The sequence below is a fragment of the Scyliorhinus canicula genome, chromosome 5 (assembly GCF_902713615.1).
Source record: "Scyliorhinus canicula chromosome 5, sScyCan1.1, whole genome shotgun sequence".
NCBI lineage: Eukaryota > Metazoa > Chordata > Chondrichthyes > Carcharhiniformes > Scyliorhinidae > Scyliorhinus > Scyliorhinus canicula.
In genome coordinates, this window is record NC_052150.1 from 16,762,529 (window position 1) to 16,783,017 (window position 20,489).

The 20,489-nt window shown below is 48.2% G+C and overlaps 1 protein-coding gene across 1 annotated transcript in view; it reads right to left on the reverse strand.

Annotated features, from left to right (window-relative positions):
* The window catches only part of LOC119965581, a 154,722-nt gene that overhangs the window by 101,711 nt on the left and 32,522 nt on the right, over window positions 1-20,489 (reverse strand). The window contains exon 2 of the mRNA XM_038796373.1: window positions 5,964-6,110. Coding sequence (XP_038652301.1) covers window positions 5,964-6,110 — 147 coding nt within the window. The remainder of the gene's footprint in view (window positions 1-5,963; window positions 6,111-20,489) is intronic.

Consider the following 20,489-nt stretch of genomic DNA (forward strand, 5'->3'; position numbering starts at 1 on the left):
CTATCTAACCCTCTGATCATTTTGTATGCCTCTATTAAGTCACCTCTTAACCTTCTTCTCTCTAACGAAAACAACCTCAAGTCCATCAACCTTTCCTCATAAGCATTTCCTTATACCCTGAGAATGCCCCAAACTCTGTCAATACCCCCATAGTCCTATCCATATTATCCACCGGGACTATGGCATAAAACTGAAAGCCATCTGCACACAGGGACACTCAATGCTCCATCCCCCCTCTCTCTATACCCCTCCACCCAGTTGAAGCCCTAAGCAGCATTGCCAATGGCTTACTCACTGATGCAAAAAGCCATGGGGACAGTGGACAGTCCTGCCTCATTCCCCAAGGCAGACAGAAATATCCCAAACTTGTATTGTTCACACATAAACTGGCCATGGGAGCCCTGTACAAAATTTTTCCAATTAAGGGGCAATTTAGCGTGGCTAATCCACCTACCCTGTGTAGCCACCGAAGTTGGCCATTCCCTCAATACAAAATGGAGGAACGCAAAGCTTGCAGGTTAAAATGGACAATGTTTGCAGCACAAGCAGGCTGCGCCAAGCCAATGTGTATTCTGTCTGCTAAGAGAGCAGACAGCACCGAAACAAACATTCCGCATACTAACGAGGCAATCTCCGGGACAGTTAACATGGTAATGGAACGATCCCAGGGACAATGGACACAAATAGGGAAGTGATTGCAACATTGTATGGGACACCAAACACCCCGGCACCAGCAGGGTTCGAAAACAAAGCATCTGAAGGCCCGCCCAGTAGCCGAGGAACAGCCTCAGTATTGGGGGGATTCAAACAAATCGATTGGGAAGAGACCCAATCGATCCTTAGCAGATAGAGGGTCTGCCCAAAAGGGCACGAAGCCCTAGGACCTATAAAGACAGGTCCCAAACTTAGTTTGTTCTTCTTGACCAGCCCTCCTCTCTGGACCAGCCCTCTCGACCAGCCTTTTACCGAAGAAGACCTTGACCGAGAGAGAGGAGAGGTTTGGGACAGCAGCCGCCAGCAAGTAAGTGTCTCACAACGATCGCTACCAGAGATAGACACTCCTGACCCCTGTTTAACCCGTACCAACCTGAAGTCTGCAGACCAGTGCAGAGCAAGAGGCCTTGTCCCCTGATCCGGCAGTTCCTTTAAGATAAGTATTGGTTTATTTAGTGGTAGGAATAGTTTAGTCATCTTAGCGTGTGCATGAGTAGATTATAATTGTACTATAATAAACTCATTTGTTTGAACTTACTAATTGGTGTATGGTTTTATTGTTTTGAACTTGACCTTGAAACTTGTGGCGGTATCTTAATGATACCTGGCGACTCCAGAGCTAAGTAACGAAACAGAGCCAAATCAAGTGTTAAGCACACTCACCCAGAACGAGCAACACCTGCACATCTTTGAGTTGTGGGGTGAGACCCACGCAGACACGGGGAGAATGTGCAAACTCCACACGGACAGTGACCCAGGCCAGGTTCAAATCCGGGTCCTCGGACCATGAGGCAGCAGTGCTAACCAGTGCGCCATCCTGCCACCCGCACACAATCCTCCATGTGCGTTGCCAGCACCTTAGCCAGCAACTTTGCATCCACATTCAAAAGTGATATCGGATGATACCACCACACTCCTCTGGATCTTTAAAATACGCAAAATTAAAGCTGGTGCCGATAAGCTCTCTCGTATTAAACGGATAGTTAAACATTTCCACTAGGAGAGGCCCCGACTCAGTATAATCTTTTATAGAATTCCGCTGCGAATTATCCAGACCCTGGCCTTCCAAGAGTGCATTGACCCATCCCTTGCACCTTCCCCTCCAAGCCACCCAAGAACCGCCTCATGTCCAGGTCCCCCACCCAGGGGCTGCAACCTGACGAGTCCTCGATTGAAGGCCTCAATCACTCCATTCACTTTACCTGGCTCAGTGACCACCCTGCGCACCCCCCCCCCCTCCCCCAGTCCCCGTCCCTTATCTGCCCGATGTCCTGCACCGCTGCCTGCTGCTTCAACTGATGAGTGTGCAGCCTATTGGCCTTCACCCCGTGCTCGTAAAACTCCCCACTAATCCGGCACAACGGTCCCACTGGCTTCCCGGTAGGTAAAAGTTCAAACTCCATCTGGAACTTTTTCCTCACTTTCAAAACCCCCCCCCCCCCCAGGCCTCACTCCACAGCCAAAATGGCCTCCACCAACCTCTGGCTATCCAACCGCTCCACCTTATCACTCTGTGCCTTAGTCAAAATGAGTTCCCCCCGAATTAACACCTTCAGCACCTCCCACATTGGTGCGTATAGCCACCGCTAACCTCTCATTTGCCCCCTTATCGGCCAACAGTCCCATATCCAGCCTCTACTGCTGTCGCTGGAAGCCCCCTTTTCCTCACACAAATCTATGAAATGCGGTGCATGATCCGACACCACAGTCGCCGAATACTGTGCCCCAATCACCCTCGCCAACAACAAACAAAGAAATTGATTCAGGAATACACCCGATGCACACGTGAGAAGAACAAATATTCCTGCACTCTTGGTCACCCAAACCACCAGGGATCCGCTCCCCCTTCGCTCCATGAACAGCAACAATTCCCTTGCTGACACCTTCATAGATTTGGGACACGGCCGATCCAGCCTCGGATGCAGAACGGTGTTAAAATCCCCCCGCCCCCATAATCAACCGATGCGAGTCTCGGTCCAGAATCTTTGCCAACTCTAGCTTCATAAAATCCGTTTATCATCCCAGTTGGGGGCATAGACAGTCACCAACATCCCGAGCATCTCTCCAATCTCCCACTCACCATGACGTATCTAACCCCTGAATCCCCCACTAAGCTATGCTCCGAGAATGTCACCATCTTACTTATTAACACCGCAGTCTCCCTCACCTTTATAACAACGCCTAAGGGAATGCTTACCCCACCCAACCTTTCCTCAACCTCATATGTTCTTTCACCTCTGGTGCGTTTCCTTCATAACAATCACGGGCTGGACTCTCAATCTCTGAGTCCAAGGGCTGGAGTCCCCGATTTTGAGGCTATGTCCGGAGGAAGTGTCCAGTTTGACAATGAAAAGTCGGTGCCGCCCCGCACTGATGCTCCGCCCGGCTAGGGGGCTACCAGTCGCGCTACATAAAACTCCCGCCGCCCTGACAAACGGCTGATAAATGCCAGGTCTGTGCCCGCCATGCGCGTGGTGACAACCTGCAGCGGTCGTGCTGTACAATATGGCGTGTGGACCTGGCCAGCCAAGTAATGTAACCCTGGATACCCTTTCGCCACCCCCTGGACATCTCCCACCAGTCCCCCCAGCCCTTGCCGAATCCCCCCCCCCCCCGGCCAGCAGCACGGCTCCCGTCCGATTGTGGTGGCGCTGAACACAGTCCGCAGCCGCCACGCCGTGTTTACATAAACGCAGACCACACGCGACCTGCGTGGTCGGGAACCCGGGCCATCGGGGGCGGAACATCGGGGAGGGCATCTGCCACCATTGCCAGGTCCTCTGAGGCCGCATGTCACTGTTTCTTAAACTCGGCCGCAAGAAATTCAACCAACTGCTCCATCGGCCATTGTGCGGGCAACGACACCATAGGTCCCTCTGCCATCTTTTCCTTGCTGTGCCACTCGAGGCCTCCTGGTCTGGAGAATGCCCCTTATTTGACACACTCCTCGTCTGGTACCCTTTCAACATTCCCCACTGAAGGAGAAGACCTTGCTCTTCAGTATTCCCACTTTTTCCATCTGCAACTTCCCCGTAAAACGGGCAGAAAGAACCAAAAGATTTGACCTCAGGCAGGAGTCACCTAATGTGCGGCCACTCATTCCACAGCCGCCACCGGAAGTCCACACTCATTATTTCCCAGCCGTGCACTGCCTGGCATATTGGCAATGAGGCAAAAGTATCAACATGGAATGTCTATCCCCGAAACCGACGTTAGGCACTTCACACCTGCAAATGCTGTTTCATCCAACAGAAAAAACCCAGAACGTGAAACCCACATCCCCTGATCTTGCCGACCCAATACAGCTTAGCTTGGAACTAGAGAAATGAGGAAAGTCTCGCTTTCAACTTCACACCTTCACAGACAGCTGCACATTGTCCTCCCTCTTTTGATTTTGGGCAGCACGGTAGCACAGTGGTTGGCACAGTTGCTTCACAGCTCCAGGGTCCCAGGTTCGATTCTGGCTTGGGTCACTGTCTGTGCGGAATCTGCACGTTCTCCCCGTGTCTGCGTGGGTTTCCTCCGGGTGCTCCGGTTTCTTCCCACAGTCCAAAGATGTGCAGGTTAGGTGGATTGGCCATGATAAATTGCCCTTAGTGTCCAAAAAAGATTAAGTGGGGGGGGGGGGTTACTGGGTTACGGGGATAGGGTAGAATCGTGGGCTTGAGTGGGTTGCTCTTTGTAAGGGCCGGTGCAAACTCGATGGGCCGAATGGCCTCCTTCTGCACTGTAAATTCTATGATTCTATAACCCAAGATATTTGAAGAATTCAAGGGATTGAAGGAAATCATTTCAAATGCTTCTTGTGAATATAGGCTGCTTTTGAAGCGGTCTAGTTTGACCATTTCAGATTTTGACAGGCCAGAAAAGCTCCTGTGTGTGTTCCATTTATCACATGGCAGACTGCAATCTCGATGCTGATGGGGTAAGTGTTAGCTCCGCAGAGTATTCCGCCCCACCTCACACCTGCCTGAGGCAATTCACTTTACAAGAAGGCAGGTCAGAAAAAACTCACTCAATCCCTTGCCTCGAGTCAGGAATCTCTTGCACACAATACAAGCAGAATCTGTCTGTGACTCACCGAGGGAGTTTAAACCCAATTCCATTTTCTCTGAGAGCTAAGTAGCAATGTGATTAAAACAAAACACTTGAGAATGGCAGTTTGCCACTCTGTATATGGCTCCTCTTTGCAAAGAGGGCAAGAGGGACATCATTTCAATTAGTACAGAGGTTTCCCCACCTCTCGAGGCCTTAATTGGTGGATGCAAAATGATTTGCCATTAAAATAGAAAATACTGGATACACACAACAAGTCTGGCAGCAGCGGAGAACAGAAAAGATAGGTTAACATCCCAGATAGAAACCTTTCTTTGAAACAAACTCCCGTGGTTCAGTCTTGACTACAATAGATTTGTTCATGCTTGGCAACGCCATTCTGGGCTTGTTACAAACTGAAAGTATCTATTCTTCTGGCTAATCAATTGACACCAAATAACATTCTGAGAATCCACATTTTCCCGGCATCTCAGAAAGTAACATATTGCCCAGGCCAATGCTTACAGACTGAAACTACTTGGTCAGATTTATCTTTGTAAAATGATGCATCGACGTAAAAAGACAGAACACAATACTAATTTTGTACAGAAAGCAAACCCATGTTATAAACCCGCCTGTCTATTTTTTTTAAAAAAGGAGATGAAATCGGGGCCAGTTTCTAAGCTCGGCAGGAGCAGGGCAGTGGTTTCAGCTCCGGCTTTGGCTGCTGCCATTCTCATTTTGCCCTTGCATGGGGTTTTGAGGTGAGCAGAACGTGAGCCACGCACAATCGGCACGGGCACCAGACATTGACCTGTCAACCCAGCACTTACCCTCCACCCGGGTTGAATCCATTTACCCAGTCCGTTCCCAAATCTTTCAATCCCCCACCCCCAGCTATAACAACGCGAGCAAACTTACCTGTGACACCTCTGTCGTGTCACATTTGTGCCAAAGGGATGCAAGGTGCATGGTTTCTTATATAATGAATATCTCATTGGAACAAGGTCACTTTAAGAGTCCAATCACAAGATGTATTGATTACAACATTGGTTGTTTGTGCGGGCAAACTGGCAATGTGTCCTCACCGCCTGTGAGAAAACACCTGTCCAATAAAGCTCTTGTTTGTTTGTGCCTTCGTGATCTGCAAGCTTATCCTTTAAAAATACCACACATGGCATCTGACAAGTCAGCAAATTTGGTACCTCTCTTACCCGTCTCTTTTATCGTCTTGAGTTTTTTTCTGAATTCTGCTTTTTTGTCAATCGTTTTGCTTGTCCCTTCATTGCCTTCCTTCGTACTTGTCTTGACATCTGGGAGAGAAGGGGTTCCTAACAGGATGTGGTGAAGCCTGGGCTGGCCTGGTGAGAAAAAGAGAAGTAACTGAGAGCCGCAGGCTATATTTTCCAAAGCTTCCCCATTCCCACCCACCCATCCACTCCTTCTCCATTTACCCGTCGTCTTCCTACCACCTACACACCCTCAGCCTTTCTTCCTCCTCCTCTCACTCTGATGTTACTCACCTCACTCTTAACCGTTCCTCCACTCTCATCTCACTCCTACAGATTTGACCAAATGAATCATCGCATGGGGTCAGACTCACAACTCATTGATCAGCAGTGGAGATAAAAACCTCCTTCCTATGTGCTGATTAAAGAACCCAATCTGTAGTCTTGACACTTCAAGGGCACACACAAGCTGCTTATTCCCTTATGCCACTCAGTGTTTAATATTTCATCTTATTTTTTTAAATGCGAGATGTGTTAAATGTGAAAACTAGCCTATTCGCACAAGGTAGTTTGAGGTTCAAATCAGTGTGAGAGGTAGAGATGCCACTCGGAAAACAAACTGGTGAACACACATTTCAACAAACTGGAATAGCTTCACATGCCTGTCAATTCCTGTTACATCATTCATTACTTGTAGCTTCCTCTGTCATCGGGAAAATATTTATAAAACCTCTACACCACAACCGTGACTTAAATAATTTTCTCCATTGATGGTTAAAAACCTTGCCGACTTGTGTTGAATGGATCACTTGAGGGGATTAATTTTCAGCTTAATTGCTTTGAATTATAGTGGTCTTTCCAAATGTAGCGAGTCACTAAACTAATTATTAGGGATCTAATTAGAGCAGGGAGGATATTGCAACAATTTGCCACAACAAAACTCCCAGGTGTGTCAAATGAAATGGTCCCAATTTTCCCATTACTTTCAGTCGCATCTGGGAACAGTGGTTGAGGGGAAATCTTTAGTGGACCCATTTTTACACCCTGCTTTTGTTCTGAGAAAATTGCTGGCAGAATAAGGGATGATGTTTAAAGTACCTATCTCTTTTATAGTAGATGTTACGCCGTTATTGGACACATCGGAATTCTCAACAGTACCGTTTCTGTTGGATAGTGTGCACATTGACAACTGTATAAATGAGGTTCATAGCCAGTGGATCCTGGTACACTTGCTTTATCCAAAGCGGATCTTTACCTTTCGAACCTTTGCTGATTTATCGCCACTTATTGACGGATTTTAATGTTGCTTTTAGTTGGTGAGTTGCTGGTATCTTCTGCAAATGGCCAGAATGAGGGAATCTTCAGTAATCTACACAATTTGCCCACCACCACAATACATTGAAACCAAGGGGTTGCCTACAGGGATCCCATTTTATTTACCATAAGCAAAATACAAGAAACAGAGGGTGCCAGGAAAACCCAGCAGGCCTGGCAGCATCTGTAAGGAGAGGAAGCAGAGTTAATGCTAACAAATGGACTCGAAATGTTAACTCTGCTTCCTCTTCTGGATTCTTCCCATCCCCCCCCCCCCCCCCCCCCCCCCCACCCGCTGCAAGATCGCCACGGGCGGGACGCAGACCATGGAAAGGTCCATTGACATTAAGCGGCAATTTCTGATCGCCGGGTGGGCGCGGCTGGAGAATCCCGCCCAATAGTGTTTGTAAGGCCAGGGGGTTGTAGAAAGCCATAACTGAGTGTCTAAGTGCCTCAGGGAACTTATGTAGCACCATCTTGTAACAATATGTGTATTGTAAGGAATACGAGGGGTTAACAATAAGGTAATACTTCTCACCACCAGATGGAGATAAGGAGCAGTGATATAAATATCATGTGACTTCTGGGATTCTGGGAGAAGGTTGTGCGGCGTTAGAGAGATCAGGGGTTGGATTCTCCGCTCTGCTGCTCCACATTTCTGCCTCGACCCGACAGCGGGATTCTCCGTTACGCCGGCCGGTCAATGGGGTTTCCCATTGTGGGGCAGCCCCACGCCGTCGGGAAACTCCCGGGCGCCAGCAAAATGGAGAATCCTGCCGGCGGGGCATAGAGTTCTGTTGTAAGAGATATCATATTGTTTTACTTAATAACTTATTCCTTGTTGACTGGTTAGAATCTTTAATTTAGTAGTGTAAAATAAATCAGCTTTGTTTAATAACTCAGCTTGATGCTCTTTGTTAACACTACATTCCCTGAGCATCCTGGTACGCCCAACAGAGAGCATTGCATATCTCAACCCAGATTTTCCAGTGACAAACAGTTCTGCCAGTGCTGGTAAAAGCGAAGCTCTCAACTTTTGAGCCAGCGGCTTCTTTCAGGCTGCAAGCAGGGGCTTGTATCATATCAATAAGCTGCAATGCATGTTTGTATTCACCAAGTGATCGATTCCTTCTTTAGAAAAACTGGGAATCAATTTTGCTCTGATATGACAGCAGTTGGATAACAGTGCGATTGTCCTCCAAAAGCAATGGATAAGTATCCATGTCACTGTGCATTGACACAATTCATTTCTTGAACGTAAGGGAGTGTGATTCTCTCCATACCCAATTCATATACAACCAGCAGCATTGAATTTGTCATGTGAAATGTCTGCTTTTCTGGGGGTTATCATAGTGCCTTTGCCAGGTGCAGACTATCCTGCTAATGCTTTTGTTGGGCAGATATGAAAGAGTATGGGCATGGAGGTATACCTGCCGTTTCTCCGGCTGATGACTCCACCTCAAGCCCCAGCTACAGGCATCCACCAGGCTGGTCACTGTGTGGGTTACTGGAGTACTGAAGGGGGTGATTCTAATGTTCCAATAGATCTGAAGGAACACTACAGTGTGTCTCTAAATGGCCCTTTCACACCTTGCAGTGTCTTCAGAAGTTCATTTTCCAGAAAGATCTGGAACCCCAGAGGCGGAAGGTTTCACTGGCAGAAGAAGTTGCAGGTTTGTATCAGGTGGATCTGGACTTGGAGGAATCTATAGTCCCAGCTGCCAGATGTTCACTCGAGATCGCCACCTCTACCCTGTCGACACACCTCTCACCATAGTCTTGGTTTTGACACTGAGCATTCTTAGACAGGGTGGGAGTGCTCCGCCCGGCCCTATACAGCTCCTCATAAAAGGCCTTGAACATCTTGTTTATCCTCTCCGATCTGACATAACGTTCCTCCCACTCTCCCCCCCCCCCAAACCCTCCGCCATCACATGAAGAATTTCCCTCGCCGCTACCTGTCATTGCAGCTTTTTGGCCAGTATGCGACCCGCCTTCTCCCCATACTCATACTGGACCCCCTCACCCGCCGCAGCTGACCCACCGCCCTACCCATCGTCAACCGGTCAAACTGCTCCTGCAACTTCTTTCTTTCCGCCAACAGCTCCTTTGTGAGGGCCACAGAGTACCACCTATCCAACTGCACTATCTCGTCCAACAGTCGCTGATGCTCTTCCCTCCTCATTCTATCCTTGTGGGCCCAAATAATTTTCTCTCCCAGACCGTCACTTTCAAGGCCTCCCGAAACGTGGCTGCCAATTCCTCCCCATCTGATAGAGCGCCACATAATTCTTAATCATCGTCACCATCATCAACGTCCCACAGAACACCTGGTCAGCCAAAAGCACCAAATACAATCTCCACCCCAGGCTCTGTGCCTAACCCGAACGATGTCTCACGTCTAGAAAGTGCCGGGCGTGGTCCAAAATCGCTATTCCCGCGTACCCCGCACTTTCCACCCCCATCAGCACCGTCCGGCTCACCACATAAAAGTCAATCTTGGAATAAACCCTACACACATGCGAGAATAAAGAAAACTCCCTCTCTCCCGGGTACCCAAACCTCCATGGATCCACCATCCCCATCCTCTCCATAAACTCTCCCAACTCACGGGCCATTCTCGGCCTCCCCATCGACTTAGGGTTCGACCTGTCAACCCCTGACTCCATTGCTCAATTGAAATCTCTCTCCCCATCCCCCAGTAATCAGCTGGTGAATGTTCAAATCTAGGATCTCCCCCAATAGCCTCTTCATGAATCCGGCATCATCCCAATTGGGTGCATACACATTCACCAACACCACCAGAGTTCCCACTAGCACCCCGCTCACTATCACAAACTTCCTCCCCTGGGCACCACACTTCCCTGGCCCCCGTAAACCCCATTTACTCGCTCAACAATATAGCAACCCCTTCCCCCACCTTGACTTCAAGTGAAACACTTGCCTCACCCATCACTTCCTCAACCTCATCTCATCTTTCACCCGGAGATGCGTCTCCTGCAAGAAATTCACCCACGCTCTCAAACTTTTCAAATCCGCAAACATCCAGGATCATTTAACTGGCCTGCAGACATTCCATGTCACAATTCTCCCCGGTGGCCTCCGCCTGCCCTCGCTTGCCCTCCCCGCAAAGTCAACCATCATTATCCTTAGGATCCACCCCCCCCCATCCCCACTCTGAATCGGGCCCACCCAAGATGGCCCTCTGCCCCGTCCTTGACCAAACTCATCCTCCATAACTGCCAGGTCGCCTCCTCCCCCTCCCCCTGCCCACTCTCGCCTCACCGCCAATCTCCCCCCCACACACTGGCTAACAACCTACAGGGAATTTCTTGATTAATAAGGGGATCAGGGGTTATGGGGAGAAGGCAGGAGAATTGGGATGAGCAACGTATCAGTCACGGTCGAATGGCGGAGCAGACCCGATGGGGCGAATGGCCAAATTCTGCTCTTGTATCTTACGGTCTTCTGGGTGTTGCTGACTAGGGGCCAACATTTGTTGTCCATCCATAAGTTCCCTTGAACTGAATAGCTTACTCGGCCATTTCAACCACTTTGCTGTGGATCTGGAGTCACATGTAGGCCCAAACCAGGTAAGGCTGTCAGATTTCCTTACCTAGAGGACATTAGTGAACCAGGTGGGTTTTTGCAACAATCGACAATGGTCATCATTGGACTTTTAATTCTACATTTTTGTTTAATTGAAATTTCTCCATCTGTCATGGTGGGATTTGAACCCACCACAAAGTGATGAACCACTAGTTGAGTGTCAATACTTCTACTCTACCACTCGTGCCCTCAATGCCTAACCCCTTCCCCCAACCCTGTACCCCTTTCCGGACGCCATCGGAGTTCTCTATCTGGAAGGGTCTGGGACCCACAGTGTCCTCTCCACCTGCAGACGAGATATGAGACACACCTTACCATGTTGAGTGGCTCTTTGATGCGCAGGCCCATTGAGGCCCAGTCACCTCTACCATTCAGTGAGATGAGTGGGAACAGTTGGCGGTTCACTTACTCGGGCGGAGTGAATGAGCTCATTCCTCTGTTTGCTACGTTGCAGAGCAATCGTCTAGTGGAGGCCCTGGGAAATGACGTGGCTGGAGACATCTTCCCATACAGGTTTGGTCTGATAGTTTGCCCTCCTCCTTCCATCCTTGGGGTACAGGTTTCCCCTCCTGGCCTCCACTGCATTGAGCAGGACTTCGAAGGAACGTCACTCAATGTGGGGGCTGGAGCACCTTGTGATCGCCAGATCACCTCCTCCTTCAACGGTGGGTAAGTTGGTGTCAGGGGCCTTTTCAATATGCTTCCCGGATGTGACAGCGGGGTGCTTGCCGTCCATCCCACCCTGGCACGCAAAACATTGGGTAACCCCCGACTGCATAATTAATTAGGCCAGCATGGCACGACTGGATGCAGATTCCCATCACCCTTCACTGCCGCAACACTCCCAGTTCCTGACCCCACCGTGGGACTTAAGGCACAGAATGGAATATCCCCCCTCCCCCATTAACTTTTAATTTACGGTCAAAACACCAAATTTTGTTTAATTTTTATTGGTTTTACAGTATAAATTGAACTTTGGTACTTGACGTTTTAAAATACCTTGAAATAAAAAGCTATATTTGTTCACACTGTTATCTCAAATTGACTTGCCTCTGTTATATTAGCCTTTCAGCCCTATCTCCTGTGGATGGAAAGGCAGATTTCCCCCCTCACTGAGCTGAATGTGAACCAGGCTATCAATAGGATATGCCACAAACTTCATATCACAACTCAAACCAATTGTAACTGTTGACCACCCCAACTCCATTGAACAAATTGGCATTTTAATTCCACCGGCATAAAAGATGCATCACAGGGGTCAAACATATATTGGGTTTTGTGGATGAACTAATCTTATCTAATGTGGCATCAATGTCCAAGCTACCATTTACATGTAGAAGCTACATGTAAAAAGCTGGTATAAAGACAGTTATATTACATTTCCCGTATTTCTCTGTAAAATGTTCTCTATGATCAGAAGGTGCGTGCATTGAAAGGTCTTGTCTCAAATGATTTTTTTCAATGACAACCCAGGCAATAAAGATGGAAATAGCGCAGCAATGTTCACATTCACCAACCTACAGGCCCATCATCTTCACTGTCCCCTCTCCAGTCCCCGGCGCACTTCTGACAGTGCGGCACTTGCTCAGTACTACACTGGAGTGTCAGGCTAGATTTTCGTGCTCAAAATCTCTGGGATTTTCCTGCCACCTAGGGTTGGCCCAACACTTCTCCTTCCCTCCTCGGGGTGGAGGGCATTGAGAAACACTTCAAGAGAAGCCTCACCGAATCTGGGAGCAAGAGTGTATCTCCATCAGCTGTTCATGGGGAGCGAGCTGCCTTTTGCGACCCCTCAGTGACCTGATGCTCATGAACATTCTGCACCATTCTGTCACCCAGAAAGGGAGAATGTTCTGGTTACAGGGAAGGCAGCAGGGCAATGGCACGAGGCGAGTTGCACACTCGGCGAGCTGGTGCAGGCAGAATGGCCTCCTTCTGTCCTGTAACAATTCTGTGAACTTTGGCTGCAAGAACACCTTTGTCAGAAGAAGGTATGTTTCTTGAAATAGTCAATTAAGCTCTGGTGTCAACAAGCAGCTTAAAAACTTTAATGAAGTCTGCTCGCAATTAACAACAACAAGGTGATGAAGCCAGACAATGAGGCAAAAGAACATTTATTTTCCATAGATCATCAACAGAGACGGGAAGCACAGATGGAAAGTATGATTTCTTTCAAAAGGCATGATGGCAGCTAATAAAAGCTATATGTGATCAAAGTTGACTGATTTCCATATAGACACCTAAAGTTACTGAGGCGAGTGTTTTCCTCAATGGATCCAGGAAAAATCATTATGCAGTGCTTGATTGAAAATGGGTAGCGTGTGACTAGCCTTTTATGTGCAAGAAAGAACCATAGCATATAAATGTCGACATTTCATACAACCTTTGAACAAAGTAAAATTGACAGGGGTTGTCCCTTTGAACAATTTCCTTTCAGGAACCATGTCAGAGGGACGTGAGAGGCAGCACTGGTCCATCTCTCTTTTGCTTTCTGTCTGCTACGATCCAACCTCAGTTTCCAACTCATTTCAGTCGAAGAAATTTGAGAGACAGAGAAAAAAAAAATCAAAGAATGTTGTTGAAAGACAAAAGCGATATTAAATCACCGAAGATAAAACAGAAAGATTTAACGTTGTGTTTTTAAACCCCAGAGAATGTGGAGAATGCGGAACCTGCTGCCACATTGAGTGGTTGAAGCAATTGAGCACAGATATGGTTAAAGGGAAACTAGATAGTTACGTAAAGGAGAGAGCAATCGAAGGATAAGCGGATAGGTTGCGATGAAATAAGGGGCTGGATTTTTCAGCCACGTCTGCCTCAAGATCGCCACGGACGGGACGGGGAACATTTAAAGATCTGTTGACCTCGGGCGTGAATTTCCAGTCACCGAGCCAAAAAATCCCACCCAAGAACATAATTACTGGCATAGACCAGAATGTAAAGCTGTAAAGTTTTATGTAATTCTATGTCATTTTTCTCATGTTTGTGATTTTGCTGGTATTACTGTTGTCTCGGCCAACCTGTATTCATTGCCTCTCCGTTGGTTCAATCTTGTTTCTATGAAACCCAGTTTTGCTGAATTTTCTTAGCTGGTAGGCTTATGCAGAAAGTAAGGAGGCTTGGGATAGTGGGAGATTTGGCCAGTTGGATAACGAACTGGCTAACCGATAGAAGTCAGAGAGTGGTGGTGGATGGCAAATATTCAGCCTGGAGCCCAGTTACCAGTGGCGTACCGCAGGGATCAGTTCTGGGTCCTCTGCTGTTTGTGATTTTCATTAATGACTTGGATGAGGGAGTTGAAGGGTGGGTCAGTAAATTTGCAGATGCTACGAAGATTAGTGGTGTTGTGGATAGTGAGGAGGGCTGTTGTCGGCTGCAAAGAGACATAGATAGGATGCAGAGCTGGGCTGAGAAGTGGCAGATGGAGTTTAACCCTGAAAAGTGTGACGTTGTCCATTTTGGAAGGACAAATATGAATGTGGAATACAGGGTTAAAGGTAGGATTCTTGGCAATGTGGAGGAGCAGAGAGATCTTGGGGTCTATGTTCATAGATCTTTGAAAGTTGCCACTCAAGTGGATAGAGCTGTGAATAAGGTCTATGGCGTGTTAGCGTTCATTTGCAGAGGGATTGAATTTAAGAGCCGTGAGGTGATGATGCAGCTGTACAAAACCTTGGTCAGGCCACATTTGGAGTAGTGTGCGCAGTTCTGGTCGCCTCATTTTAGGAAGGATGTGGCAGTTTTGCAAACGGTGCAAAGGAGATTTACCAGGATGTTGCCTGGAATGGAGAGTAGGTCTTATGAGGAAAGGTTGAGGGTGCTAGGCTTTTTCTCATTAGAACGGAGAAGGATGAGGGATGACTTGATAGAGGTTTATAAGATGATCAGAGGACTGGATAGAGTTGACAGTCAGAGACTTTTTCCCCGGGTGGAACAAACCATTACAAGGGGACATAAATTTAAGGTAAATGGTGGAAGATATAGGGGGGATGTCAGAGGTAGGTTCTTTACCCAGAGAGTAGTGGGGGCATGGAATGCACTGCCTGTGGAAGTAATTGAGTCGGAAACATTAGGGACCTTCAAGCAGCTATTGGATAGGTACATGGATTACGGTAGAATGATGGGAGTAGATTAATTTGTTCTTAATCTAGGACAAAAGTTCGGCTCAACATCGTGGGCTGAAGGGCCTGTTCTGTGCTGTATTTTTCTATGTTCTATGTTCTTTCTGCTGCAGATTTGTTTGTCCATCACAGTATTGGTAGGAGTGTCCACCACAGCCCTTGTGGAGACCAAGTTCTATCTTCACATTGAGTATACCCTCCATCATGTTGTGAGGAACTACCATTGTGCTAAATGGGATAAATTCAGAGCAGATCTCGCAACTCTGGGCATCCATGAGGCGCTGTGGGCCATCAGCAGCAGCAGAATTGTACTCAACCAAAGCTGTAACCTCATCACTCGGCATATTCCCCATTCTACCATTACCACCAATCCTGGTTCAATGAAGAATGCAGGAGGGCATGCCGGGAGCAGCATCAGACATACCAGATAATGAGGTGTCAGCCTGCTGAAGTTACAGCACAAGACAAACAGCCTACACGGCAAGTGATAGACAGAGCTAAGCGATCCCACAACTAATGGATCAGTCCCAAGCTCTGCAGTCCTGTCACATCCAGTTGAGAATGCTGGAGGAGGCTCCACAAATATCCTCATCCTCAATGATGGAGGAGCCCAGCACATTGGTGCAAAAGACAAGGCTGAAGCATTCGCAATAATCTTCAGCTTCAATTGCCGATTGGATGGTCCATCTTGGTCTCCTCCAGAGGGTTTCCTTCGGGTGCTCCAGTTTCCTCCCACAGCCCAAAGATGTGCAGGTTAGGTGGGTTGGCCACACTAAATTGCCCCTTAGAGTCCAAAGGGTAATGTGGGGTTACGGGGATAGGGTGGAAGTATGGACTTAAGTAGGGTGCTTTTTCCAAGGGCCAGTTCAGACCTGATGGGCCGAATGGCCCACTTCTACACTGCAAATTCTATGATAACAGACCTCAGTCCTCAGCCATTTTGATTCGCCTCACGTGAAGGGGTCATCAACAGTGCTATCAAACAGCACTTACTCAGCAATAACCTGCTCACTGATGCTCAGTTTGGGTTCCAACAGGGCTACTCAGCTCCTGGCCTCATTAGAGCCTTGATTCAAACATGGACAGAAATTTTCTTTGTTCTTTAAAATAGGAGACAGGTTTAGATAAAGGATCTGGATCGGCGCAGGCTGGGAGGGCCGAAGGGGCTGTCCCTGTGCTGTAATTTTCTTTGTTCTTTAAAAGAGCTGAACTCCAAATGCAAGGTGAGAGTGACTGCCCTTAACATCAAGGCAACATTTGGTCGAGTATGACTCTGGAGTCAATGGAAACTAGGGGAAAAACTCTCCACTGGTTGGAATCATACATGGCACAGAGGAAGGTGGTTGTGGTTGCTGAAGATGAGTCACCTCAGTCCTGGGCAGTCACTGCAGGAGTACCTCAGGGTAGTGTCCTAGGCCCAACAATCTTCAACTGCTTCATCAATGACCTTCCTTCCAACATAAGGTCAGATGTGGGGATGTTCGCTGATAATTTCACAATGTTCAGCACCATTCGCAACTCCTCAGACGTGTAAATGCAGCAAAACTTGGACAATATCCAGGATTGGACAATGGGTTGAAAAGTGGCAAGTTATATCGGCGCCACACAAGTGTCCGGCAATGACCATCTCCAACAAGAGAGAATCATCCACTGCATCTTGACAGTCAAAGACACTACCATCACTGAATCCCCCACTATAAACACCCTGTGTGGGTGAAAATTAAACCCAATGGCTGGAAATATCTGTTTGGGAGCCTATGTTCTTCCATCGGTGCTGAATCACACCTCATTTGCGCTCATGCTGGGAGTGTATGTCAGGAGGCGAGTCCAATCCTTTGCCATGCCAATTTATGTATGCGAGAATTGCAAGGAATACCACTACTGGGCCGCCATTTTGAGAGGGCGGCCCGATAGCGGGGTCCGGTGGTTGGGTTCCGTCCCACAACACAATTCAGCTCCAGACAGGACTCTTTCTTATGGGGGGATGGGGGGGGGGGGGGGGGATGAGTGGTTGGGGGGGGGGGGTCTGTAATGAGCGGGTCTTTGGTGGGCGGGTTGGGGTGAGTAAGATTTGCTCGACTTTGATGGACTATGGAGGCAACTCTCTTAAGGAGTTACCCTCTTGGCCCAGGGCCAAGCTCGTCAAGATCCGGATCAATTCTCGGCCACATGATTCCTGGCCCAGACGAATCACACAGGCCATGGAATATGATGCTGGGCCCGTTAATGTGATGCAAATGGCTCTTACTGACCCATTTGCATCCTGCCACTGGCACAGGACATGAACCGCAATCCTAAAGCAGCAACATAGCGCCAATCCCACTTTCTGCCTGACGCTGGATTCTCCGCCGCCCACCAACGATAGCGGACCTCCCAATGCGGCAGAGAATCCAATCCAATGGTTCTGTAGTCCTCCAAAAATATATAATTGAACCTCTCTCCTTCCTTATCCACATGCTAGCCCATGGTAACATTATCCACAGAAGTAACATTCATGCCACACAAGTGTGAGGCAACGATCATCTCCAACAGGAGAGAATCTAACCATCTCCCGTTAACATTCAATATCATAGCGGGGGAACAATAGGTGGGAGACATGGTGGCGCCGGAGTTGAGAGCCACCAGGCTAGCTGCTTTGAGCTAGTCAATGGGAGCGAGGTGGGGGGTGTGTATACAGCCAGTATATGGCAGGGGTTAGGTTACAGGGGGTTGTTGCTGGGGGGGAGAGAGATGATCTGCTGACGAGGGAAGGAACTGATCCAGGTAACAGGGAAGAGGTCGGGGGGTGGGAGCTGCCAAGAGGCGGACCAGGGGAGGCGCGGCCCATGGGTAGGGGGTGGGCCCAAGAAGGGGGATGGCTGATCGGCGTTGGGGGGGGGCAGGATGCCCTCCAACCAGGCTGATCACCTGGAATGTTAAAGGTTTAAACGAGCCGGTCAAGAGGACACGTGTGTTTGTGCACTTACGGGCTCTGAAGGCGGATGTAATGTTGCTGCAGAAGACGCATTTGAAAGTGGCGGACCCGATTAGATTACAGAAGGGCTGGGTTAGCCAGGTCTTCCATTTGGGGCTTGACGCTAAGACCAGAGGGGTCACGATCATGATTAACAAACAGGTTAAATTTGAGGCGGACAGCACAGTTGCAGATTGGGGGGGGGGGGGGGGGGGGGTAGATTTCTCATGGTCCGGGGTAAGCTTGAGGGGGGTGAGGGTGGTCCTAGTGAATGTTTACGCTCCAAACTGGGATGATGTAGATTTCATCAAAAGGCTGCTGGGGGAAATCCCCGACTTGGATTCGCACAAGTTGATTATGGGTGGGGACTTTAATACAGTCCTCGACCCCGACCTGGACCGGTCGTGCTCCAGAACGGGCAGGGTCCTGGCAATGGCAAGAGAACTGAGAGAGTTCATGGAACAAATGGGGGGGATGGGGCGGGGGGGGGGGGGGGGGGGGGTAGACCCCTGGAGAGTCCGCCGGCCGACGGGGAAGGAGTTCACGTTCTATTCACATGTTCACAAGGTTTATTCTCATATTGATTTCTTTATTATGAGTCGGGACTTTTTGGAGGGGGGTGAGGGATACAGAATACTCGGCGATCACTATTTCGGACCATGCTCCACATTGGGTCGACCTGCTGGTCTGCAAAGAAAGTTACCAGCGCCCACAATGGGGGTTAGAGGTGGGATTGTTGGCCTTACGCTCTGGTATGATTTTCTTTTTGGACACCCAATACACATTCCGTTCTCTTACAATGTATGCTCAGTCCTTTCTTCTCATTTTCACTCACTCCTCCATCCAAAATGTTTTTGCACTTTCTCAAATCTCACTTCTCAGCACCTCACCGCCACAAAGCCAAAATAAATACACTGAGAGAAAATAAAACAGGGAGGTTCAAACTTCACAGGACTTATTGGCCCACAAACCATCGCCGGGTGAAACGTTATCTCATCAGCGAATGTTTCAGATTGAAAACCCCAACATTCTGGTTTGAGGCAAACAAAACAGCGATAGATTTTTCTTTAACAGGTTAAGAGATTAAAGTTACTTTTGGCACACTGAATCATGGGGCTATGTAAAATTCTTCTCTGACTCAGTGATTAATTTATTGTAAACTGGTTAGTTTAACAATGTTAAAATAGGGACCAGAGAAATTTTACTCAAGTACGTCATTGGTGCTTTCAAGTCTCCACTTTCCCGCTGGTTAGTATTTATTATGGAGCAGTTCACAATAGTTAATCCGGTGGAATTTCAACGTGGTCCTCCAATTGTATATTTATGCTGGAAAATATTTACCCCAAAGTCTCATCTGAGTCTCTGAGGAAGAAAGCAGCTGGGACCACATGGATAGTGAATACTCAGAACAAACAAAGAGCAGTAATGAAAACACAAACATTTTCAACTGAATTGTTATTTGGAGGGAAGCATTGTTTACCCCACCCAGACGAGGAACTTTGGTGCATCAGGTTCGCAATGACTCAGTGAGTTAATTATTGTAATCACAGGGTTTTTTCTCAGGTAGCAATATTGGATAATCTCGAGGGACTGAATAAGCCTGTTTTTCAGGCAACAGTCCCCAGTGCATAGCAGCTTCCACACTTCTGCCTTTTCCAACGAGTAACAGTCACTCCAAAGCAGTGACAAATCCGCCACTTGTCACAGGGCAAGAACATCAAGTGCTTCAGGAAACAGCCAATCAGCTATTATCCAAATAGCATACCTGGACCATGGCTGATAAATTTGGCGGTTCTGCAATAGAGTTGGCTTCTCTTGTCTAAAATGGCCGACTAATAACCCAAACTTGCGGCAGCAAAGGCCCTCACAGAAGAGTCTTGGTAAATGAAATGAGTGCCTCGGGTCAAGGCCAGAAACAAGCATTAGGTCCCTGATTTGCTAAATGGAGTGCCCCACCACAAGACTGATCAGACTGCTGCTCAGTTTAACCGGATCATGGGAAAATGTACATTTTTGAAGTGTACTTCCCTGAACGTGGATGAATGCGAGCGTACCATCAAACTCCTCATTCAACGTACACAGGCCGTAGCTCCCTCTATGTCCCGATCACAGGTCCGCTCCCTTCCTCAGCTTCTGATCTCCCCAACCGAGTTATTGATCCCGCTCCCTGGCCTTCTGTCCAGCTCTGCCCTTCTGTCCCTTGACCCCTAAATCGCATTTGGCTGAGGGCTGCTACAACACTAACAGAGGCCCAGGTGTGATTTACTCCTCACTGGTTCTATTGAACTGATGCCTGTTGGCTATCGGCAGCAATCTGGGCATCGTCCATTCAGGTGAAGGGACTTTACCCTGTGCCCAAAATTTGTTCTGGCACTAAAGGGAGGGTGTAAAATGGTTCTCATGCTTTTGACTTGGCTGGCACCCTCTACTGGTCAGCCTCTTTTCCAAATACCGTATATACTCGCGTAACATGCGACTTTTGAGCACCTAATTTGAAGCCTAAATTTCGGGGGT